The sequence below is a fragment of the Uloborus diversus genome, chromosome 3, assembly GCF_026930045.1.
Source record: "Uloborus diversus isolate 005 chromosome 3, Udiv.v.3.1, whole genome shotgun sequence".
Classification (NCBI taxonomy): Eukaryota; Metazoa; Arthropoda; class Arachnida; order Araneae; family Uloboridae; genus Uloborus; species Uloborus diversus.
The window spans coordinates 160306571-160328138 of NC_072733.1; the positions used below are offsets into that span (position 1 = coordinate 160306571).

Consider the following 21568-nt stretch of genomic DNA (forward strand, 5'->3'; position numbering starts at 1 on the left):
AGAAAGCAACTGGTCGACCGCTCATCAAATCAACCACTGACGTCATTAATCAATAAATCGTAGCAACCGGTTACTCAATCCTATGATAAAATTTGATTCGGCATTTAATTTATAATCTTATTTTTTTCTGTCATTTCGCACGTTTTCGCTTTCAATTATATGTTACGGATTGTATATTTTAAACAAGAAGACGAAAATTTTAAGTCTATTGTTTACGCATGAAGAAGAAGAACTTCAAATGGCGTGATTGTTTGGTCACATGTCCATGACGTCGTTGTAGTGTCATTTAATGGCGTGTGTTCTGACAGTTCAGCTGTAGTGTAATCCGTACTGTTGCGAATTCTTTTTAGAAAAGAGTATGTCTTACTCTGTGAAAAGTTTAGAAGAAGAAAATCTGAATGGTAAGTTTTAAATCTGCTGTTCATCATGTTTAGAAATTTGTATTTATGTTATAATATCTCAACTACGCATTGATTGTCAAACGTGCAAGAACTCTTGTTTTGGTCTACTCACTGTTGTGGACGCTGTCATGCCAGTGATCTCCCATGCTCCCTGTCACGTACGATGTACAATTGTTATGTGTGCTAAACAAAGTATTCAATATTTTCTGTGTGTGATTATTGGTTTCAAACTTTTCTTTAAATTTCAATTATAATAAATTAAACCTTACCATTGATGTCATAATAGTAGTAATCTGTATTAGACTGTTGGTTGCATTGTGTTATGTTTAGTGCGTATAAAACACTGCGCGTTTAGTGGAAAAATATACTTGCCATTTAAAAAATTGTATTTCATTGAGCGTAATATTTTTAATATAATTTCCATCTAAAAAAGTACAGTTTAAAATTTTGCATTAATATCATTTTGATTATTTGATTGCACGTTATCAGATTCATAGACGTGTATTAGTTAGGAAATTTGTTAAAGCTTCAGTGCATCCAATCAAATTCTGAAGCATTTTATTCAGTTTCTTATTTTGTTATGAACAGTAAAATCTGTAACCATTTTTAAAGATATTATTTGTTGATAAGCACTAGCATTATATTTTGTTTTGACATTTTAATTATTAGTGCTACTGTTTTGTGAAAGAGAAAAAAAAGAATTTTTCGTTCTTTCCACATAGCACACCCATTCGAAAGCCTGCAAAAAATACCCCTAATGTTGATTTTCTTCCTTTGAATTAAAAAAAAAAGGCTGTAAAGCCACAGGGGAAAATTTAAAAGCATTTTTAAACCGAATGGAACATCCACGTACCAAATCTTAAATATATCGCTTGCTAATGAGCTGTGTTTAAATTAACGTCGATAAAATCATTTTTGATCTGTTGCCTTTTTTTTCGACTGTGGAAAAATAAAATTCTTAAATTCCCCCTTTTAATTTTTTGGCTGTCTTTTTTTTCTCTTTGTACTGCCAGCAGATAATAATAAAGGATTTTAGTTTTAATTATGAAGGGTTGCGTTTAATTTATTCGTGACTTTAAGATTTGCTGCTACCGGAATTTAAGAATCGTTATTTTGACTGGAAATTTACAGTATTTTTTTTTTCCTATTGTTTAAGCCTAATTGTTGAACACGCGTTACTTGATGTAACTTTTATTTTCGAGGTAGACCATTCATTGCCGGGCGATGCAGCCAGTTACAAGGGTGCCCTTATGGGGGGCAAGGGGGCTTAGCCCCCCCCCCTTTGAAATTTGAATTTTCTTGCTTTTAGCACTTTTTTCTTTGCAAAAATGTAAAAACATTTCTTCTCCAGCTATTAATGAATAAGTTATTAAAAATCTCAAATTTTACTAATTTAATCTGTACTGAAATCAGTCTCTATGGGGAAAATATCCTGCTAAACCATTGGGAAAATTTTCTGACCCCCCCCCCCCTCCCTTAAAATTTTGCTTATGGGCACCCTTGGCTAGTTAAATATAAATATCACTGCATATTGTTTCTGAAATAAAATTTGTTCAAAATAACTGTACATGGGATTCCATTATAGTATTTGTAGGACCATAAGTGCTATTTGTTAGTCATAAATTAAAATAAAAAGTATTAATAGAAGTATTAAAATAATTGAGACCAGTCCAACGTGCCCCATCTCCCGTACTATTTCACTGAAAAACTTATCGTTAACTTCCGAAAAGTTTTGCCTTTAAAAATAGAAGAATGTGTTTTATAGGTCAAGGCGTTATAAATTCTACTGTAACATTTCAAACTCTGTAAATGTTAGACATATACTTAAAAAATAATTGTATCGTGTATATGATGATTTTTCCCGAAAATTAAACTATTTCCATTAACTATTGAAACTATTTATGAAACCAGATACTATTCAATTTATAGCAATACAGATGATTGAATGGGTAGGACACTTATATGATTTGATGACAATTAAGCTTCTAAAAAGCGGGAAGCCAAAATTTATGCATTGACTACATGGATAAGAGAAATGAAAAATTTTGAGCTAAGAAATTGGAAAACCTCTATCAAGAACAATGCAATATGAAATGGAATTGAGAAGAAGATCAAGGCCCATAACTGTTGTCAGGGGTGAAAGTTTTCAGTATTTTGACAGATTTCTCTCTTTAAAAAAAAAATCGAGATGGAGTAAGACGGAACAAGAGAAAGGTTTTAGGAATTAAGTCAATAGTGAATTATGGGAAAAGTACAGATGAATTCAACTTTTATATTTTTCTTGTATGATAATCATATGATCATATTAAAGAAAAATCCGCTACTCATTACCAAATGATGAATTATAAATTACTCATAAATGAACTTGAAGAAAGTAAATTTGCTTTAATTTTATTTTTCAAGTAGTCTCTAGAATTTTTCAGAGTGTTTACTTGTATGTTTTATTTTTTGTGCTTTACAATCCGTATAAAATACTTTTACTTACTTTAAAACTGATTTTGTCTCGATCTTTTTACTTTAAAAAAATTTGTGTCTTAAAAACTTTTGCAATTACCCCGCCAGTGAAGAAGATACATAATCATTATGTTATGCTCAATGGGAGCAACCAGAGAGTAGTTTTAAGGTTAACACTTGAAGAAAAAGGACTACTGGCATAGCAATAGTGATGACTTCAGAAAGAAAGAGAAATATTTTGAAAAAGGCATACCTCTCCAAAAGAGTTTTTTTTATTTCCCCAGAATTGACTTTCTTCAAAATTCACAACCGCCAAAATAGACTCACTCATTACCATAAAAACAAATCCTTAAAGGTTTTAAAGGGGAAAAGACTACCTAAAAAGGTATAAAATCATAGGTGTAAAGTATTTCTGAGTTACGCATAAGGAGTGGAAGTGTTGCTTGTGGTGACAGCAGGATGTTTTTAAAATGATCACAAAACTAAAAGATACATTAATTACAGTTCAAATACAAATTCAAATGTGACAACCAGCAACAGGCTCTAGGCCCAGCTAGGCTGATCCTAGTCAGCTTATTTGTCCCCAATGAAGATCAATGGCCCTCTTAAAGCTATCCACCCCTTTTACTCAGTACCATCTCTTCCGGTAAACTGTTCCAAGTGTCCAACACCCTAATCAAGTAGAAATTTTTCCTAATTTCCAAGTTAGCCTGAGATTTGAAAAGCTTAAAACAAGGACCCCTCGTCCTGCTTTCCATGCAAAAATTTAGCCATTAACATCTTTCATTTTGATAAATTTAAACAGCTGAACCATGTCCCCTCTGACTCTCCTTTGCTCCAGGCTATACATATTAAGCCTATTAAGTCTGGTATAATAATCTAAATCTGAAAGTCCCCTTACTAATCTAGTAGCCCTTCTTTGAACCCTTTCCAATACAGAGATATCTTTCCTAAGATAAGGCGACCGAAACTGAATAGCATACTCCAAATGAGGTCTTATTAAACTCCTATACAAAGCAGCTCAGTGTATAACTCAATGGAATGCTCTTAAATGTGTAACATTTAGAAAGAAGTAAAGAAAGCTTAATTTTTTCAATGGTTTCTGAATAATAAAGTTTTACATGATGTTTTAACAATAATTTTTAATCCTTAATTGAAAAATAATAAATTGATGGAATTGGTGAATAGTGGGTGAGGGAAGTGATGAAAGTTTAGAAACTTATAATGCAATTTAAATTTTTAATATCTATTTTGTAACTACAATAAACTAAAAACCATAGTAACTTGATATTTTTAGGAGAAAATTGTCATCATATTCCTCATGCAGATTGGTGGTAATTTAGCTTCCAATTATGAAATGGCAATGTAGTCATTTCATCACTATAGTCAAGAAAATAAAAACTATAACAAGGCTGTAAAAGAGTCTTGTAAAAAATTTTCTTCAGTTGAAAAATTGTCATTTTTTGCATTTCAGTTGATTATTGCACAATCATAAACATGTTGGAACATTTGATTATGCTATTATAAAACATTATTTAATCTCATACTTATTAATTAAAAATTTTAATGATGAATTTAACTTCTATGCAAATTAGATTAGAATCAGCTGTAAAAATAAGTTTTATTTGTTTTTAAGTATACATACTAGAATGTTAAATATTTTAATATAAATAATAATTTATTAACAGATTTTAACCTAGTTTTGATATTTTCTTTAGAAACAATTTCATTATAAATATTGTTTTGGACATAAGGGTATTGGGCAGGACTGTAGTGTCCAAAACCTTGCCAATCCAAATTCCAAATAGAAGTAAATATTAGTCCTTTCAATAAGTTAAATGAGAAATTTGAATACATAGGACCAATAGTCAAAAATCAAAATGTACTGTAGCATGATAGGCCAAAGGGAATATTATATTTTTATCGTATTTGGAAATTCTTATTTTTAATAACTTCCAGATTGTTTGAAATTCTGTTTTATGTTTCCAATGAAAATTCTACTCCCTTGTTTCATCTCTGTACCTTAGTTGTGTGAAATGAACATGCTTAAAATCTGTAGAGGGCAGCACTTGCAAGATACTCTGTCTCATTGTTATTGTTATATTGGTTTGTATTTGAATCTAGAATCCTTTTTTTTTCTTAGCATTGATTATCCTGTCACAGTGTAATGTCACCAAAGATGGTGTATACCATTATTTTTGATAATACAGAAACCACCACTTATAAAATCACTGGATTTTAAAATCTGCCCCTTTTAAAAATCAAATATGGAAGAACAAAATCATTACAATGTCAAAACATATTAAAACCATTCTCTCTAATAAAATCATTACCATGGTATTGTAAAACCAAGCTTTTTGAAATTGTACGTTGAAAATGGAAAAAGACAACTATTATACATAGACGTAAGGTGGCTAGATGTTGTTTGCCAGGGGCTCGGGTGAGAGATGTAAATAGGGTTGCTGAAAAGAAGGGGGTATTTAATAAAGAGGATGTAGTTACTTTGTGGGTGGGAACTAACGATGTAGGCCATAGTAACAATGCTGAGTTTACAAAGGAATGGGATTCCCTGTTGGACAAAGCAACCAACTGTTCGGCAAATGTCCAAGTGGTTGGTTTGCTTCCCAGGTATGGAGTGCATAAGAGTTGGTTAAACCAACGGGCTAGGTGTATGAACCTGGTACTCAAGGAAATTTGCGTTAAGCGTAGTATCAGGTTTATTGATGTGTGAAGTAGATGTAAATGAGATTGGATTGCTAGGGATGGCCTACATCTGAGCTCTACAGGGGTCAAAATGGTTAGTGGTTTGGTTTTAGAGGCTTCAGAATCAAAAAACTAAGTTGGAATGGGGGGCATGGTTTAAGGAGCAGAATTCGAAAGGGTACTAACTATCGGGATTTTAGTAGAAACGGAAATAGGGTGGCTAATAAGAGAAAAGATTTTAACACTTGGGATTCAAACAATCGTGCAGCATTAAATAAAAGTAAGATGGGCTTACTTAAGGTTTTTTATACAAATGCTCATAGTATTAGGAACAAGATAGAAGAATTGAAAAGCATAATTATAGACGAGAGGTTGGATATTATTGGAGTTACCGAGACATGGGCTACCGAAAGTGATGATGATTTATTATCTATTGCTGGGTATAATTTGTTTAGACAAGATAGAGTAGGTAAAAGAGGTGGTGGGGTTTTATTTTATGTCAGAGACACTTTAATTTGCAATGAATTGGTAATTAATGATAAACCTAATGAGATTGATATGATTTGGCTGGAGTTGATTAGTAATAAGGGCAAAAAACTACGTTTGGGGAATATTTATAGGCCACCCAACTTAAGCCAGGGTCAAGACGAACAGATGTTTAGTATTATTAGTGACATTTCTAGCAAGGGGTCAGTCATCATAATGGGAGATTTTAATTTTCCAGGAATTGATTGGAATATTTTTACCATAGTAATAGCAGAGAAGAGGAATTTTTGAAAGTAATTGGTGACTGTTTCTTAGATCAAATTGTAACTCAGGGTACTCAACAGGACGCGATTTTAGATCTAGTTTTCTGCGACATGGAAGGCTCTGTTCAGGGGTTATGTGTAGGGGAACACATTGGAGATAGTGACCACAACAGTATTAGGTTTGGGATTAAATTTGATATGCACAAAGTAGAGAATTTTAGGTTTGTGCCCAATTTTAGAAATACTGACTTTGTGGCACTTCGGCAGAGTTTGAAAGCAGTTTTTTCTTCTGGATTGGACAACAGCGATGTGAATCTTCAGTGGGCAGAGTTTAAGGAAAATCTAGCAAATACAGTTAGGGATCATGTTCCTTTTAGGAGAAAGTGTGTCAACACTAAAATTTGGCCAATGTGGTTCTCCAGGGAAACTAAAGACGCTCTAAATTACAAGCAAGCTGCTTTTCATAAGTTTGGAGAAACAGGTCACAGTGCAGATAGGCTCCAATATTGTAAGGCAAGGCGTAAATTTAAGTATTTGGTACGGATTCAGAAAAGAGAGTTGGAGCAAAGACTGGCAGATAACATAAACAGGAATCCCAAGAAGTTTTTTGCATACGCTAATTCGGGGAAAGTTCGAAATAGTCATATTGGGCCACTGGTTGATGAGCACGGAATTTTAATTCTGGACAATAGTGATATTTCTAATGTTCTTAATAACTTTTTTTCGAGTGTTTTTAACGATAACTGTATCTCAACAGTTGACACCAACAAGACACAAGCTATAGTACAGCTTGAGGACTTTGTATTTTCCAGGGATGACGTTTTACTTCATTTGAAAAAAATTAAAGAGATTAAGGCTCCGGGGCCAGATAATATTTATCCGAAAATTTTAGTTGAATGTGCAGAGGAATTAGCAGATGTAATCGCAAACATTTTCAATGCTTCTTATAATTTGGGGACGGTGCCAGAGGACTGGAAGCTGGCTAACATTACACCGCTCTTCAAGAAAGGGTCTAAAGGGAGTGCGGGAAATTATAGACCTGTGAGTCTAACTTCGGTGGTTTGCAAAATTTTTGAAACATTGATGAAAATTAAGATAGTAAATTTTCTAGAGACTAATAATCTATTGACTAGTTTTCAGTACGGTTTCAGGAAAGGTAAATCTTGTGCAACTAATTTATTACATTTCTATGACAAAGTAACCATGGCTTTGGACAATAAGAAGCCTGTAGATGTTGTTTACATTGCTTTTCAAAAAGCTTTCGATAAGGTACCGCATGTTGCTCTACTTAGCAAATTAGCTGATATAGGAATAGGAGGGAAAACTTTCATTTGGGTAAAAAATTGGCTGACCGGAAGGAAACAAAGAGTAGTTGTAAGGGGAAATTATTCTAATTGGAGTGAGGTCTTAAGCGGGGTTCCTCAAGGATCAGTGTTAGGGCCTGTTTTGTTCATTGTCTTTATTAACGATATTCACAAAAATATTTCTGGGAACATGAATTGTTTTGCTAATGATGTCAAAGTTATGGGGGCTGTAGAAAATGAAGAACAAGCAAATCAGCTGCAAGAGGATCTAGATCATATTACGGAGTGGGCTGATAAATGGTGTATGGCTGTTAATGTTGGGAAATGTCAAGTGCTACATTTAGGGCATGGAAATAAGTGTACAAGTTATTATTTGCAAGGTTCAGTCATTAGTCAGGCAGACAAAGTTACTGATCTGGGGGTCTTAATAAGTCGGGATTTAAAGTTTAGCCAACAGTGCAGCATTGCTAGCAACAAAGCCAATAAGATGCTTGGGTTTATCAATAGATCTATTTCAAATAAATCTAAAGAAGTTCTTCTGCCCTTATATAGAAGTTTGGTAAGACCCCATTTGGAGTATGCTGTTCAGTTTTGGTCTCCTTATCTTAAGAAAGACATTAATGTATTGGAAAGGGTTCAAAGGCGGGCTACAAGGCTAATAAGTGGACTTTCCCACTTAGATTATGATTCCAGGCTTAGAAGGCTAAAAATGTACAGTCTTGAGCAAAGAAGAGACCGAGGGGACATGATTCAGCTGTTTAAATTTATTAAAACGAAAGATGTTACGGGGCTAAAGTTTAGCACTGAAAACAGGACAAGGGGTCATTGTTTTAAGCTATTTAAATCTCAGGCTAACATGGATATTAGGAAAAATTATTATTTTAGCAGGGTAGTGGAACCTTGGAACAGCTTACCGGAAGAGGTGGTAATGAGCAAAGGAGTAGACAGTTTTAAGAGGGCCATTGATCTTCACTGGGGATTGTAAATTGGCTAGGACCAGTCTAGCTGGGCCCAGAGCCTGTTGCTGGTCGTCACTTTTGTATTTGTATTACAAATTGCAGCAAACGTTATAAATTCCAAAGTTATGTCACCCCAAAAAGTGGGGGACTCAGTCTCTGAAGTTGAGAAAATGGCAGGGCCATTTTTTTTTTACTTTTCAATACAATGTGTCATACAATATATAACTAAAAATAATGTGCTTCTTGTTTCGATAAAATGTCAACTGTATTTTGAATCACTTAAAATAAATTTTAATAATTGTTTTTTTGATATTTTATTTTATTTTTATTTATTTATTTATTTAATTTATTCATTATTGTTTTGAGTACTTAAACTTTAAAATATTTACATTTTTTTGACTGCAAGAATGCCGGTTTATAAAATCAAATATCCTCCGAATGAATGTGATTTTAATATGTGGCGGACACTGTATTAACATTAATAATAACTTAACTATTCAAGCAAAAATGTATTCAATGTTCATAAGATACATAATACTTACTGTACTTTTATGTCATGCCAGAACAAAAACATGCAATGATTTCGTTTGTAAAATTACAATGTAAAATGAAATACTTGCAGTTGCAAAGGAACTAAGAGAAAGGAAAAAGCTTCAAAAGCATTATGCAGGGCCCATCATTCACGGAATCAGGGGAATTAGATCCCTCTAAGTACCCAAACATTCAATTTTTCTCCATCGATAATCATTTTTGCATGTTCTAATTGTTTTTTCCCTTAAAAATGTATTGAATACAAATCCTTTCCCCTCCACCACCCCCCTTCTCTTGGATATTTTTAAAATAAAAAGCTTGGCATTATGTATTTAATGTTGCTTGATACAATATTTCAACATTAATAACTATGTAATCATTTTGTTTAAAATAGATATAGTGCCTAGAAAGAGTAGTGTGCCGATCGGCGGGGAAAAAGTGAGGTCAGATCTGAGGAAAATCCAGGTGGCGCTGCACTCGAGTAGTACGTTATGCTCCTCAATCAGACTCGTTTTAAATCAGCGATTGCATGCTGATTTCGCAGTTTAAAAGCCCCGTTTTTCGGCTTAAACTTATTTTTGCGCAAAAGACAAATTCTGTAATAAGTGCTAATTGTTACATGGGTGTTCGTTTATTTTTTGAAGCATATAAAATTACCTTATTACCTTATTATAAAAAAACTACCTTACTTCAATGAAAATAGTAGACTATAAGGGCCCATTCATTAAATACGTAAGGGTCCCGAGGGGGAGGGGGGGTTGGAAAAGCCTCTACGTACCCTTACTTGGGGGGAGGGTCAAACTCATTCTTACATAATATTTTCCAAGTCGATATTTCACATTAGAAATTGCGCGGTCAAGTGATTTGGCAGAGATTATGTTCCATTTGCGTCTAGAAGGTAAGAAACGTGTTAGGATAAGATGTTTTTTTATTTGTTTTACAAAGAATTTATAGTGTAAAATATAATAAAGGAGTCGCATTGCGTACGGCATGTTTTATTTGTAATTAATATTACATCAACAAAAAAAAAAAAAAACAAGTCGAAAAAACATTCAGTTTAGATTCTTTTCAGTAACTATTTCTTTACGCAAAAGGTTTAATTTAATAATGTGAATTTAATAACGATTCCAGTGATGTAACGAATCCAAGATTTGTTATTTTATCATTTTGAAAAACGAAATGGAATCTTACATAAGAATGGGGGGGGGAGGAATTCTTACGTACCCTTACATGGGGGAGGGGGGTCAAAAATTGCCAAAATCATCCTTACGTAATTAATGAATGGCCCCTAAGTATTCAATAACAGTGCGTCTCTTATTTCTCTACTAATAATAAAGCTGAGTCTCTCTGTCTGGATTTTTGTCTGGATTTCTGTCCGGAATTCTGTCTGGATCCCTGTGACGCGCACAGCGCCTATACCGTTCGGCCGATTTTCATGAAATTTAGTACAAAGTTAGTTTGTAGCATGGGGGTGTGCACCTCGAAGCGATTTTTCGAAAATTTGATTTTGTTCTTTTTTTATTTTTAAATTTTAAAAACAATTTCCGAAGCAGAATTATCATAAGATGGACGAGTAAATTACGAAATTATCCTGACGTGGAATCGTAACATGGGAAGAGCGAATGAACATAGCCAATTGGCGAGAAATTCATCATCCATTATTTGTAAATATACAGGCTAATCAAATGACCTTTTAATTTTCTTCTTCGGGCAAAGTCGTGCGGGTACCGCTAGTTACAAAATAAAACTGCTTCTAAATTCTTGAAGCTAATTAAAATTATCAGGGCTTCTCAGTCTGAGTCGAAGAGTCGGAGTCGCTTGAAAACCTACCGACTCCGACCTTTTTTTTTTTTTTAATTTTCAAGGACTTTCCTTACATTAAAGAAATAATAGGGCCACTTGCTCCGATCACATATATAACTACATACTAATTTGCAAATAACTGCAATTGGCAAACAGCTGGCTTGGTTATTTGTTGAGTTTTCGGTAATACTCATCAACGTCAAACTGCTAGTTTGCTTATTTTTACAACGTTCTTTAGAGCCTGTCAGCAAACGGGTTTGTTGTAGATAATTCTCGAAATAGAAGTAGTTTTTGAATCTGACGCTATCACTGTCAAAAAAAAAAGTATTTATGTATCTTTATCTTTTATCTCATATGTAAAATAGCGAAAGAAATGTATCCTTAAAATCTAAAAAAAAAAAAAAATGGGGAACTTCCTCGTCCCTCTCCTTGTCTAACATTGCTTATGATGTCTTTAAGATGTTATTTTAAAAGGAAGCTTTAAAAAGCGAAACTTTTTCTTTGCATGTTTTATATCCACTTTTACACCCTGGTACGAAACAAGAAGAAGCTTTTCTTCTTCTAATATTAAACTTTGATGCCTCCATTAAAAGCCTTAAACGCTGTTTCATGAAATATTCACGAAATAAAGGTAAAAAAGAGAAACGCGGAACTGAATTGTAACAAAATCCCGCGTCTACTAATGTAAACACCGCGAAATTGAACGTACACCTCAACCGCACTGCCCTCTAGCGGTTTTCATACATTTTGTCTTCAAGAATCGAAGGGGAAAAAGCGCCGATCGGCACACTATTCTTTCTAGGCACTATAAAATAGATTCTGACATTAAATAAGATACAGAAAGGCTTTATTGTGGCTGATAATGTATAGTGTTAAATTCATACCATAGCAGGGGTGTTCAAAAATCGTATATGCCGTATATTCTCAAACATTTTTTATAGCATATACCCTCAAGCTTCGAAATTTTTTATTTATAATTTGCTTCCGTATATGATCGCATACACATATTGTGCATAATGGATTATTGAGAGTATACCCTCAGAAAAATTGATGAGAACATCACTGTACCATAGTACCACATTTTATTCATTGATTAATTTTTTAACATTAATATCTTGTGTTGTAGCGATTACTAAAACCGTGTTCAATTTTTAATTTCCTCAACTTTCAAAAACTCATCGAGTTTGTGTAGTTTAAGATATTTTTGACTTACTTTGTTAGTTATCCTGACACAACAGCCTCCTCCCCCCTCTGTAAAAATTGTAAATATGTATAAGTAGGGGAAGGTGGGGCACCTTGGGACACTTTTTAGATAATGATTTTTAGAATTTTTATTTTCAAACCAATTTTCACCAAACTTAGCTGAACATTCAATTTAGACATTTTTCTAATTTAGATAAAAGAGTGGGGCACCTTGGGTCACCGACTATAATCCTAATACCCATCTTAAATAATTAAAATCTTATTACTAATAGCATTTTCTGCTGCTGTTTCAACAACAGACGCATCAACAGCAGGGAACATCCTATTTTCTTTTCTAGATATCACCATTTCTGTTATTTTAATATTTTAATGCTTTATGTAGGAAGAAAAATCAATTTAACAACAATATCCATTTTTTCAATTTTAGTTCATTTAAACTCATCAGATTTATTAAGTGCAATGAAATAGACTTTTTCTGTACTGTACATTGGTGGAGCATCTTGGGGCAGTGTCCCAACCTGCCCCACTTAAGATTATTTTTATGTACCAACTTTTAAAAGTTAGACTTAGCAGCACAATACATTTTTTAACCTTAAAATTATTATGAAAAGACATGTTTTAATTCCCACATGCTATGATTGAAATTATTTTATTTCCTACTTAAAATTTTTAATAATGAAACCACCTATTAATGTAACTCTGAACCTTTTAAAACAAAGAAAATTATATCAGTGTTTTCCTGTTCATGTGAGAAATTCCAAAGTACACTGAAGAGTAGATCCTGCTGTCATTCATGATGTCCTAAGAGAACTAATTTCTGTTTACAAAATTAAAGCTGAAATTTATGGTGTCCCAAAGTGGGCCATGTCCCAAGGTCCTCCCCCACCTTCCCCTATTAGCAGACGTGATGAATAGTGTCACCAAGTCATTCCATCTAAAATTATCAATCTGACCCTCTCAGATTTTCATGAAACCTTCGGAAATCTTATTCTTTGACATCTTGCAATTATTAAAAATGTTTTAAAAATCTGTCACTCAAAATTCACTAGTAATTAATTTTTAAAAGTCATCAAAAGCCCTTATTTTACTTGTAAGCAGTGCTTCAAAAGTTATAACTCAAATTTTATAGGAGCTACAGAGGTGCATAACAGTTCATTTTACGGACAATTACATGCACTTTAATATTATGTACGTTCAGGGGGAGACGCTCGTTGCAAATTTTCCCAGGAAAAGGGGCAATAGGTATATTCTCAATGTAAATTGTACCACAAAGCAGCAAAAACCACACCCACTTTCATGTAAATACATTAATTTCTCAAAACCAGAGGGGCAATTGAATCTCCCCCCCCCCCCTCCTAAATGACCTCAAATGACGGGCCTCATTAAGTGGGTGGCAGACCTGGCTGCTAAAGTGGCCCTTTAATTATTTCAAATTTCCTTTTTTGTTAATCTATAGAACATCATTGGCAACAAATGAAATGAAGGAACTGATGTGATATACCCCACCCTTGGCGACTTTTTCCTGTTGGCGCCAAGAAAGCGTCGCCAAGAAAACGATGTATGACGACATATGTCATACATCGTTCTTAGCGATGCTTTTTTAGCGCCAACAGGAAAAAATCAGATAAAAAACATGATCAAAGCACTTCAGAACACAATATATATAAAAACAACATAAAAGCACAACAAAAAACATCACGAATATATGCTTCAAAAATGTACAGGACCGGGGTGTTTCGTAAACATATTAAAATACAATGAAATAAATTATTGTATTAATTACAAGTCGAAATTAATGCATTAATTGTTTTTTCATCATTTCTCCGGGATACGAGCCCTCGGTCTCATAGTACTTTCGTAATGAGACCTCGGCTCGCCGGCCCTGCCTCGGTCTCATTACGAAAGTACTATGAGACCTCTGGCTCGCCAGGACCTCGCTCCGCTCGGTCCGTTATCCCTCCGACTGTTAATATACATTACAGTCGGAGTATGGTCACAATTATGTATATTTATGTATATTATGCATATTCATGTGTATGTACACCCAAGGGTGGCTCCTTCCGTTCAGTGTACAACAATGACACAGTTTTAAGTGTGAAATATGCACCATTATTGTGCAGATTTATTAATAAAATTCAGCATTTTTAAGAGTACAACCGAAAGAACTTTCAATTGTTAACATAAAATTCAGTACCTAAAGGAGGCACGTTAATGTCTAAATAATTCGTGGCATCGATAAGAATTAACTTTTAGAACAAAATAACCGAACTATTTTTGTAAAATTAATTAACATACAGTAAAAATAAAGTTAAAAGCTACAAGAACCCCTCAAGGATTTGTAAAAAACAAAGAATTTCCGAAGTGAGAATTTTTATGTGAATTCTAAAATAAAGAACTTACCTTTTTATGGTATAAATCCTCACACTCAGTCCAAAACAAAACATCATCTGACAATGGCGCGTTACAGATACACACCACGTTGGAGTTAACTTTTAATTAACCTTCAAGTTTGAAGAAACTGGCATTTTCTAATGTTTTTACTTCAAAACACAACTACTGAATCTAAACTAACACAAAATAAGCATTCCTGTAAGGTATATTGGACAAAACAACACGTATCTCTCCTGCGTGAAACCAAGTCAAGAACCCAAGTAAACAAGTTCGAACAAGTTTGCCTTCGCGTTGCCAACCACAGGTTAGTTTCACCAGGGATGCCATGCTTAAAAATTTATCGCCTCATTGGCGAGAAAAATATTTCAATTTTGTGCAAAAAATCGGATGTCGCCAAATGGGGGGGGGGGGGTATATCACATCTGTACCAAAATGAGTAGAAGCATCAGCAATTTATAAAATATGGCCATTAGAGTTTTGAAGAAAGCTTCACTTCTGGGCTGCTTTTTGAGAGGACAACACTTTTCCTCTTGGCAAACCCCTAATTCACCATCTTTTATTTCGAATTTCTCGAATTACCACCAAACTCCCTTGCATATTATAATCAAGGAGAGTTGCAGGAAGCTAAACAGATAAGCCATAACTATCACACACACAAACAGTGGCGCAGCCACGGAAGGGGGTTTTGGGGTTAAAACCCCTCCCAGAACTAGAACACATTCATTTTCCTTGTAAAAATCAATGAAAAAATAACAGAATTTAAACTTTTCCAAGCAGGATAGGTTTCAACAAAACATCTTTCTACTTTAAATGATCAAAAAGCAGTCACAAATTACTTTCCAATTCTTAAATATACAAGTAATATTTCTAAAATGATCTCAATACAGCACAATATGGTCACTCATCACTTCCAGAACAGTAGGTACAAATCCTTTTAAATGAAATCTAGAGAGAGGAGGAACACACCGGATTTTCTGAGGCTCTTTCCCAGTTTTCATCAAGAGATAGAAATTGTTTACTACTTGTAGAAGAGGAGGTTTTAAATGATCTCACAAAAAACACTGCAGAAGAGTACTATAAGATTAAAGTAAAACTAATGATAAATATACTGTGCTTTATCCCACTTTCTTAATTTTAAAGTCTTAGTGATATCAATACGGATTATTTACTTTTAATCCAGTGTTATAAATGAATAATTGCTAATCCATAGGAACTTTTTATGTTAATTTATTGAATATTTTTGCATTATAAATGAATGCAAAGTAAATCAACAATTTCCGATTTTGAAAATCCCTCCTAAAAACCTTTTTGGCTTTGATACTGCTCACACACACAAGGCTCACCCAAGTTCCCCATATTTTAGGGCCCCCAACTTAGTATTCAATAGCTACTATGTCTTGTATCATACACAAGGCCCGATTTAGGGGAGGGCAGGCGGGTCTTCTGTCCCGGGGCCTCCACAATAAAATTTTTACAAAATATATCCTAACTTTCAGGTGTCAAAAATATCTGATATATACATATATATCAAAATATTCGGATACATATCAAAGTATCGGATATTTTCGAAAATATGATGATCTTTTCAAACCCTGATATGTTTTAGGGGCCTCCACTCCTTCACTGCTCCGGGGCCTCCACACTTCCGATTCTGGCCCTGATCATACACAAGATTTTCTAATAGTAATAAACTCAAGCTACATCTGGACATCTGAGGCTTGTATTTTAAGAATTTAATTTGCAAAATAAATATACATATTTTTCCTTAGTTATTACTTAGAAAAACATATAATGAGCATCAAATATAGCTGTTGTGCTTGGAACTGTATATTAGGGCCTGAATATAGTTTTGAGTCGACGGTCTCACACTGGTTTGATTGTGTCTTGCACACAGGCAATTTAGTTAGTAATATCAAATATTTTCTCTTCGTAATGAATTTTTCAACATGTTTGATATTAAATTTTATATTTAAACTAGCTACTTTTTTGTGTATGGTTTGTCGCTTTACAGTCTGTTTATGCGCTAATTTGGCTGATTAAATTGGAACCTATCTCCTAACGTAACTTAGAACCTGTAATCCCCACAGAAAATGTTGAATGAAGTATTAGTTTAGTAAGAAGTAAAATAAATCAATCTGTTACTAAAGGCTATGTGTTTTCAGATTCATGGGTGGATCTAAATGTGAGTGGGGAATTGAGTCGAGGATCTGATGGAAGCCAAAAGCGTTCTACCCCAATATCCTCTTTAATTAGCAGTGGAAAGTTAGAGAAACTTCTCTGGGAAGCACAAAGAGAAAGTTGTCATTCATCACTTGGTGGAAGTGGAATATCTTCTCACAGAGAAAGGTAAAATGATCATTTGGTTCCTTAATCCACTTCACTTGGAATACTTTCTGTCTATCCTACTTTAAATAGTTTGAAAACATTATTAGTCCTTTTTGGTCATTTAATTATAATCTTAATTCTAAGTTTTTGCTTGGTTCTGCATCAATCTATTTTGCATTTGACTGCATCATCAGTTTAAAAATAAATTTCCCTACTTCAATCATAACTAGGATACTCCACTCCTGCTACTTTGCTTGTCAACTCCTGTTCACTGCTTGCAGCAGCTTAATAACCACCCTGCCATAGTGTTCCGCCAAAAGACACTCCAATGCATCTCTGTCATATTGGTGTACACTCCGGTGGTGAACTTACTGCAAGGATTTTTCCTCCTATGGGGGTCTTTTGCAGTGTACCTCAGGGACCCGTGCCATTGCCGTCTGTGACTTACCAGTATGTCGCCAAATTTGACCACAAAACTAGCAATATATTGCCAACTTGGTGACCAAATTGGCTATATGTTGCCAAACGTAGCTCCAACCCGGTGTCAAATGATAATTTAAATGTTTTAATATTCCTTTCATATATCCAGTGCGGAGGAATGAGATCAATTGAATTGGCTTCCTCTGAATGTCCTGTGTCCTACAGTACCTGCACCAGCCTAGTAGACATTACAGTTTGGAGAAGATAGGATTATAGACAAACACCAACACAAGACAAACATGCACAAATTTTAACATTATGGATTCCACAGCACACTGGTGCCCAAACTACCATTTGTAGTTAAAAATAGGAAACATCAATAATAGCGAGGAATCATCATCAATCGCTCATCCAATTGTTATCTGAAATTTCAAAAATACTGTGAAGTAACCAGGACCCGATCAAGATAAGGTGGTGCCCAGGTCCTGAGGTGAAATTTGGAACCTCTCTCACATGAAAATCTGCTTGGTTTCATAGTAGTATCCAGGGCCGGATTTCTAAATACGCAATGTGGTCGGTAGCCTAGAGGCCCCGAGGTTCTGAGGGGCCTCAGAGAAATATCAAAGTTGAAAATATAAAAAGAAAGAAGTTATATTTTCCTCAAAATAAAGAGGGGTTCCTTCCCTGTTTGTATACAATAACAATATAAGTGCGTGAGCGTTTGTGTAAAAAAAAATTTGCACGCTACAGACCCCCCCCCCCTTCCCGTTTTTTGACCTCGCGATGGCTCTAGGGACCACCTCTTATGCCTATGGGCCTCTGAATCCTTGATTCGGCCCGGGTAGTATCTTTTAAAAGAAAGATTTATCTTATTTTGGTGCCCCTAAAATTGTGGTGCTCAATTCCGTGGACCTGCAGGACCATGCATTAATCAGGCTCTGGAAGTAACTTTTGTTGATTTCTAGGTATATATGTTGAAACAATACATATTAAGAAGCTAAATACTGATAATGATTTATATGATGCTTTCCAAAATTATTGAAAAGAAAGCTCTTGCTTTTGAAATTCTTATTGCCGAAAACTGCTTGAAAACTTATAGTTATGACAAATTTGAAAATCTGTTAAGTTACCTATAGTTATACTGTGCAGCTTAGTGTTGTGCAAAATAAGAGAAGAAAATGCATATTAGACTACTTTTTACAAAAATATTCTTTACAAACTTAATAGTTTACCTTTTTTCTGTAAAGTTCCTTTTTTTTTTTAATGTTGTGCTGTTGTTCATCTCATAAATCTTTCATCAGTATTCTGGTGCTATGATTCTATGGTATCAAAATAAATAAATTAGTAAAAATAAGTTGCTTTATGATGTTCCATTGTGCCACATACATTGGGTACAATATAGCAATCTTGATTCAACTATGGAACAAATTAAATTCAAAGCATAGAGGAGACCTTGAGGCGCTTGTACCTTGGGGCATTGCTAATTTCTAAGAATCTATTTTTTGCAGCCTTGTTTTTTGTAATCTCTTAATATTAACCTTCACCACTAAATCGTGCCATAAAAACAATCAGCATCAAAAGTGTTGAATTGATGATTTTGTGAGAGGAAAAAAAATTCATGACTCCAAAGTAAATATTTTCTTCATTTTTATTTCATTTTCTGTCCTTGTATTTGTAAAGCTAATCAACTTAATTTTACTTTGTTATAAAAGAAAAGTACTTTAAATATTTCAGTTTTGAGAAAATAATGATAGTGCATCTAGATTGACCACTATTTTAGTTTTTCTTACACGACATGTTGATTGTACCCCAGAGCAGTCAAACATATTGTACCGTAGGACACGTCCAAATATACAACATATGCATGGTTCTCAATAATTCGGATGTGTTTAGGAACATAGAAAAATGTTCTAATCTGATGTAGTCTTTTAAATACATTTAATGTTAGAAAATAATTCATGATTTAATTCATTACCGTGATTTTTTTTTTTTTTTTGATGCAAAATTGGTTCAAGTATATGGTTGTTTCCTGAATCATGATGAGTGTCCATGTTACAACAGGATTTTGTGTCCCAAGGTACAATAGGTTGTTGTACCTTGGGACAGTTTGAAAATCTTACGTTAAATGGCTGGCAATATTTTGTTTTCGGACTGTCTGAATTTTAAAAAATATATTGCAGAGAAATATGTTGGGATATTTTAATGTGACTTTTAGATTTTAAATTTGATTTAAATAATTGACATTAAAAATTAAAGTATGAAAAGTAGCTTAAGGTACAAAACTCTCCCCTAATCATTGTGTGTCTATATTTCATTAATATTAATGTTCAAAAAATTTGCATATTTATTGCAGTCCAAAGTCTCCTAGAAGTCCTACTGAAGAACATGTTTTGGAAGAAATGATGCCATGTCAGGTAAGAAATTCAGTCAAAGATGTATGTCTATTTGAAATACAATCAAACTTGCTTATAAGCTTATCATAAGCGCAAAGGGACAACAATATTGTTTCGTAAAAAACGAGCTTGTGAAAAATTGGCGAAAATTCAAACACATTTGCTTTTTATCGCTATTATTATCATTATTATCATCATTATTTCTGGTTAATTTGCTTTGAATTGCCTTATTGCCTGATTGCATCTATCTAGTGCACCCAAAAAAAAAATCGACACTTGTTCCTCTAACTTCGAAAGAATGATAAATTTTTTCTGCACTTAAAAGCCATTGACTAAGTTGAAGTCCATTCAGCTTCAAATTCTTACCATTTATCATTATCGAAGTCTTTTTAAATATTTTTTTCATCTGCATTTGCTTAAATGAAAGCTGCAATACCTTCAGAAGTATATATCAGAAATGACAACATCGCGTAAACAAATGTGTGACTTTCAAATACTTCTGCTGTCTACAATTTTTTTTTTTTAAAGGATCGCTGTCATCACTAACTTTTAGTTAACTTCAGAGTGTCAATGGAATTTTTCTAAGTTAGCAGCTGAGTTGCAAGTTATATATCAAAAGAAATTTTATGAATCACAGAAATATTGCTCTCTTAAGCAGGGTTTGCTCATTAAAAATTAGTTATGCCCCATAGACTTAACATTGTACCAACCACATTTTTCTGATTTCCTTGCTAAATCCAGGTTCTCGTTAAATCAGGGCTCGTTATAAGCATGTTTGACTACTGTATACGTTTGTATTCAAAAAGTATGGAGAAAAGTTTTTTGAATATATTTTAATATATCTAAAGATTATCTGTGTATAAAAAAGATTGTTTTCTGAATTTTCATTCCACTCTATGATGCAGAAAACTTTAGTTTTATTATTTTTTACACTCATTCAGCTTCAAATAAGCTTAGAATGGCAAAATCCATTTTATTTTAAAATGATAAAGTTAAAGAGTCTGAAACTCATCATGTCATTAGCATCATTATTATGTTTTCAGAACAGGATGATAATGACATTTCAATTGTTAAATGTGTTTAGGGATAAAGTAAAGCAATTTAAATTAATAATATTAATTTGTACTACTGTCTCAAATCTCTTAAAAATATAATCTCTATAAATCTTTCAGTAAATTTGAATTTATTAAATTTGTTAAGTAATGATGAACTTGGGAATGACATTGACATGTGATAAGTATTTTGACTGAAATTTTGGAATGAAAGTAACAAAATGAAATGGTTTTTGCTTACTTGAAGTTGACCTGCTCATAAGAACTTTTAGTTCTGTGCTACTTATAGTGAGATAAATGAAGTGCCATTTAATAGGGAGGGAAAGAACAGAAACTTCTGTGTTATGATAATTGTTTGTTACCTCCACAAAGAAGTTTTATTTTAAAATATGGAATACAATTTATTTTTCTTAATCAAATTTTGCAAATCTAATTTAAATATAGAAATAAAACAATAAAACACACTTAGTCATTTGTTGTCTTTGCTTTTAAAGCTTTGCAATTCTTACTATAAATTTTCAAATGATAAAGAGTGCAGTTTAGGACAAAACATGATAATGGCATTTATAGCTTCTTAATTCTTTTAGGCATTAAAATTTATCTAGTTTTCATATGTAAACTACTGTACAATGTAGTGCATGCCGTTAAATGTTAGAAAAGATATTTGATATTCATTCTTGACTTATTTAATTAGCATGTTTAACCAAGGACGTGACATTGTCCTGTATATGAGAATAACCCAGTTATTTAAAAAATGTTTATATATCCTGATTATTTGTGTACAGAGAATTGCCCATCAAGGTATGACTGATGAAAATTGCTTTGACATTTGAACAAAGCAATTGCCTGTTTGGTGATATTTTGATGGTTGAAACTTTAA

At 33.5% G+C, this 21568-nt stretch overlaps 1 protein-coding gene across 1 annotated transcript in view; it reads left to right on the forward strand.

The window, feature by feature from the left end:
• The first annotated feature begins 273 nt into the window (after nt 1-273).
• LOC129219223 (BCL2/adenovirus E1B 19 kDa protein-interacting protein 3-like) overlaps nt 274-21568 on the forward strand; it is a 43438-nt gene continuing 22143 nt past the window's right edge. The window contains exons 1-3 of the mRNA XM_054853548.1: nt 274-401; nt 16661-16844; nt 19597-19657. Coding sequence (XP_054709523.1) covers nt 359-401; nt 16661-16844; nt 19597-19657 — 288 coding nt within the window. The 5' untranslated portion in view covers nt 274-358. The remainder of the gene's footprint in view (nt 402-16660; nt 16845-19596; nt 19658-21568) is intronic.